The following is a 5081-nucleotide window of genomic DNA, read 5'->3' as shown; positions in this document are numbered from 1 at the left end:
ATTATTATTATTATTATTATTATTATTATTATTATTATTATTATTATTATTATTATTATTATTATTATTATTATTATTATTATTATTATTATTATTATTATTATTATTATTATTATTATTATTATTATTATTATTAATTATTATTATTATTATTATTATCATTATCATTATTATTATTATTATTATTATTAATTATTATTATTAATCTTCATTCAGATCAGGAGGAATACTTCATTGAAATTTTGCTGTCTGCATTATTGAGGTTGACAAACCATGCACTGTTTCATGGTGCTCGTATGGGAGTGGCTCACTTTGTTTGCATATATGTATGTTATATATATTGTAACTAATTTGCATATTTTAGACTCAAGCAACTCAACAGCAGCAACAGCAGTTGAAAGTTTCCACAGAAACGCGTCAGAATCGTCCTAATCCATCACTGCTTGCTGCACCATTAATGGGGCGTGCTGGAGCTGCGCCTTCCGGTGCAGCTGCAGCAAATTTGCAAGCTAATCGGTCAAATGCATCGACTAATGTTGCACATCAAGCAAATCGTGCAATGCAGCAGCAGCAGCAGCAACTTTCGCCGACTGCGCAGCAAGCAGTTGCATTTGCAATCGGTTTACCTGGTAGTACTTCACCATTTACTCAAATGCAACAGCAATATTTGCAGCAGATGTATCGTTCAACACTCTTCAACACATTCCAAGGTATGTCCCGGACACCAATATTTCCACAACGATGTGTTTGCTTGTTTAAAAATGCTTCTATGGGTTGATGACGTATTGCTGACACCGTAAATAAGTGAATATTGTTATATTGAAAGTGATGGTTTAGAGGTTAGATTTGGTTAGATTTCGTCGTTCTGCTGATATCTCTTTAATTGCAACCTTTGAAATTACCATTTTAATTTAAAAGCATTAGGTGAGTTAGCGACCATGTTCTGATCATTGATTGCAGCTGCGGCAGCAACAAGTGCCTATGGTAGTGGAAACGTAGCTGCGGCAACCGGAGCATATGGACCAGGTGGTTATTCGGGGACACCAAACAATCCAACAGCAGCAGCGGCAGTCGCCGTTGCAAGTGCAGGTGTACTGCCTGGTACTGTACGACAGGATACGCAACGACAACAGCAACAGCAGCCGCATCTAGCGGTTAGCTTAGCCCAATTTCCTTGTTTCTTAGTAAGTTGAGCATACTGCTTCTGGAATATACATCGAATATATTTTTTACTTTGTTATTTGAAATGGTATAGCGTGGTCTTCATGTCTTTTTGTTGGCAATCTTATATCGAGAAGTTGATTGGGGATTTAGTTTACTGGGCTGAGATATTTCACTACCGTTTTTCTATCCACGATCGTTTACTACAACGTTTCACCGTTTGGATTACATGAAACAACATAGTTCCATCATCTCGAAGCAAACTTACTTGTCAATTAGCAGACTATACCATTCTCGTCATCAGTTTGGTAATCATACTATTTAGTATTGCCCATTCTGAAAATGATATTACGATAGGATGGTCTCTTTGGGTTAAAAAAAAAGAGAATGAGAAATTTATGCCGACATGTTGCTGACAATTTCTTGTATCAATTTTCTTGAAATTCTTATATTTGTCCAGGATCTTCATCAACAACAACAGCAGCAACAGTATCTGACGTCTAATCTGTATCAACAGTCTTCGCCAACGACTTCACTTTGCTCTCCGCAGCAAGCTAATGTTGCGACGCAGCAACTGAATTCTCTTTACGGTGCAGCCACTGGTGCGTTTCCGATTTCGTGCGAATCTTCGTTACTCTCTACACAACAGGTACTTTTCCTTATTTCAAAAAACATTCGTTGATAAATCAATAAAAAGGCACTGACCGTATTTGTTGAGCTTACGGTTGTTAGACATGGTCTTAATTTTCTTGAGAAGCTGTGACTTTGTGGTTACAACCTTTATACTATATATTCAAGCTTGAATAATCAGAATTGCGATTACAGATGACTAATCAACCAGGAATATATCATGTTGGAGTTGGACAGCGTCAGCAAGATGCTAAACAGTCGCTGAAATCGAAACTGCCACAACAACAATCGCAACAGCAACAGCAAGTAAAAACTTACGCTGGTCTACCGGCTGCGTCGGTTATTGCCGTAAGTTAATGCTTGGTCCCTTCATTCCTTTTTGATGTTTTACTGCTTGATTCCGAAACTAAAACTGTCACTGCGATATTGTAGGTGCTGTCCCTTAGTTTATTTCATCATGTTACTGATTATAGACAAGTCGGTATTTTATCTTCCATATGCGGATGAATTATAAGTTTGATACCTGGATGCACTAATAGCAAGGTGATATTCTCGATTTTCTTGAACCGTCGCATTCACTTCACAGTCGAACTTGTCATCCTTTGATCTTGTGTGATCATTATTTTATTTTGTTTACTTGCAGCGATATCCGGTTATGTGGCAAGGCATAATTGCACTGAAAACAAACGAAACTCGTGTGCAGATGCATAAGGTAACTATTTTAGATTGAATTGTAGCATTCATCGTGGTATTCCTAATCAGCAAATGGCCATTTGTCGCCGTTTTGTATCTAGTGTTTTTCGTTGCGAACAGCGGTAAACTTTTGAACGAAAAGTGTAGTAAGTTTATAATGCGTTAGAAAGTCCCACTTTCGCTACATGGTGTCGGTTGTTTGAGAAATGGTGGGGATCTGTATATATGTATATGCATATATATATATATATATATATATGTGCCTGTGTGTGTGTGTGTGTGTGGTAATAATAATCCATGTGTGTTTACCGAACCTTAATTGGTGAGTCGTTTTGTTGAATTTCCGCATGTCATACGAACAGGTAATGATAAATGGGTTTTACAGGTTGGTGGTAATGCCGAAATGTGCAAACGATCATTAGATCAGTTTACAACAACATCAAATCATATGCCATTAATAAGAATTAACCAACGAATGCGTATGGAAGCGGGTCAGCTTGAAAGTATGGAAGTGGTTTTCATTCATTTAAAGTGAAATGTTTCGAAATTCATTTTGCTGTAAGTTAAAATTGGTCTGGTGGGGTGTGCATCGGCATGCATGCCTTTTTATATTCTTCCTTCGAACTGTGGTTTAGACCATCATTCGCATTGCTTGACGACCACTTTCGTGATGGTGTTGTTCGATTTATCATTCAGTATGTAATCTCTCTTCACAGAAAAACGATTAGGTTTTCTTCAACTATGAAGACAAATGAAAGGGAGTTTAGAAAACTTAAAAGTCTCTTTTGTATTAATTTCTTGATTATGTTTTTTCGTTCTTGGAGCAAGATAGTTTTCTGTTATAGGTGTTCAATGTAAAATGATGGATGAGCATTCGTATATTGCGTTAATTTGTCTCTCATGTGGGCCGAGTAAAGAAGATATAAAGAGTCAGTCAGAGCTACTGAAAGAACGTTTTGTTGATTATTTGGAATCAAAGCAGGCTGCTGGAATATGCAATGTTGGCAACGAGGTAGGAGTTTCAAATGGTATTGACGGATTTCACTTCCTTTCGTTTAGTATCATTAGTCTGTACTTTTTTCTGTGTATGTGCTCTAGAGTACCGCTTCGGGGATAATATTTATAATCATTTCGTAATCATCATTTTGTTTTGTAGGATCGGTTCCGTTTGCTTTGATTTTTCTAGCTAAAATTACATTTAATGGATATATCAGTCGGTAAGTTTAATTGCTAGGAAGCCTACAAAACTTTTATTCCTTACGTGAGTCCCCTAGAAAAGCTACATTATTTGTCGGGTGAAAGACTAATATACTTGATTGTTATAATATCAAAATTATCTTATAAGTTATATATCACATCATTTATGTAATGCATCTATATTTGTAGCACTTTCAGCAGAATCCGACACCTAATACCATCGTGCACATCTTTCCACCGTGTGATTTTGCATCTGCATTCCTGCAGAAGAATAGTCCGGATCTACTGGAAATATTCAGGCAACAGAAAGCTAGCTATCTGTTTGTCGTCATTACATCTGCCAATTAGTCCTTTGAAGTAAGATAGCCTTCATCACACAGATGTCTTGAGGAAACGGTATCTTCAAAGATGTCCTGTGCGACGGGGAAAATTTGTTGGAAGAACATAGAAGTTATGGTATATTGATCTCAGATGTGTACTGTAATTCGTCCAGTGTTTCGGGAAAAACATTTTTTTTCTTTATTTCGACTGTGTGGAAGTTTATTTTCTATTGATTTTGTTCATGTTTATGGGGACATTTAAAAAATTCTTTGTCCCTATAAAGGATTATTTGCTGAGTCCTTTGTATGATATATATGGGGCTGACTTTTTTTAAAAGATCTGAAGAGGAGGATTGAAAGATGTTATTTAGCTAAATGTAGCTCCATGAACGGTCTTATTGTTAAATTGAGTAATAAGCTTATTTTCATCCGTTTACATTCATGACCTCGACGCAGTAAGCAACATTTTCACACAGTGCTGATCAAACTTCTGTCCATGTGATCACTTTAGGGCAATGTATTTTCGCTTTTGGTTTCAAATGGTACTGGAAGAGATTCATGGAAGGTTAATCGGTGTCGAGTGTGTTTTGAGAAGTTTTCCTTCGGTATATTTCTTGGTATTTCTTCACCGTGTCCTGCACCGGTTTTTTTTTTTTTTTTTTTTTTTCGCTTTGCCAGGTTTTTTCTTCCAACACTGGGATTTGGTCGCTACGGTTAAAATGCTCTCAATTGCTACTAATGGCACCCTTAATACTACTATCCTGATGTTATAATTATTCTTTTGAATGGTCTATGCGTTCATTTCTAAACATATAATTGTATAACTACTTGTTTTTGATTTTTTTCTCTAAATACTGGTTAATTTATTTTTCGTCGGTACGGCTTCTGCTACTACTATTAATAATAATAACAATAATAATAATAATACTATTATTACTACTACTACTACTGCTACTACTATTACTACTACTACTACTACTACTACTACTACTACTACTACTACTACTACTACTACTACTACTACTACTACTACTACTACTACTACTACTACTACTACTACTACTACTACTACTACTACTA

At 36.0% G+C, this 5081-nt stretch overlaps 1 protein-coding gene across 1 annotated transcript in view; it reads left to right on the top strand.

Annotated features, from left to right (window-relative positions):
- Nucleotides 1-4758, top strand: part of LOAG_18374 (hypothetical protein) — a 33717-nt gene extending 28959 nt beyond the window's left edge. The window contains exons 44-51 of the mRNA XM_020451034.1: nucleotides 365-710; nucleotides 961-1154; nucleotides 1622-1810; nucleotides 1987-2139; nucleotides 2435-2503; nucleotides 2870-2987; nucleotides 3330-3496; nucleotides 3880-4758. Of these exons, the coding sequence (XP_020305220.1) occupies nucleotides 365-710; nucleotides 961-1154; nucleotides 1622-1810; nucleotides 1987-2139; nucleotides 2435-2503; nucleotides 2870-2987; nucleotides 3330-3496; nucleotides 3880-4029 (1386 nt within the window). The 3' untranslated portion in view covers nucleotides 4030-4758. The remainder of the gene's footprint in view (nucleotides 1-364; nucleotides 711-960; nucleotides 1155-1621; nucleotides 1811-1986; nucleotides 2140-2434; nucleotides 2504-2869; nucleotides 2988-3329; nucleotides 3497-3879) is intronic.
- Nucleotides 4759-5081: the final 323 nt, after the last annotated feature.

Source organism: Loa loa (genome assembly GCF_000183805.2).
Source record: "Loa loa unplaced genomic scaffold supercont3.280, whole genome shotgun sequence".
Classification (NCBI taxonomy): Eukaryota; Metazoa; Nematoda; class Chromadorea; order Rhabditida; family Onchocercidae; genus Loa; species Loa loa.
Note: the sequence above shows the minus strand (reverse complement) of the source record. Positions and strands in the feature narration are given on the sequence as shown.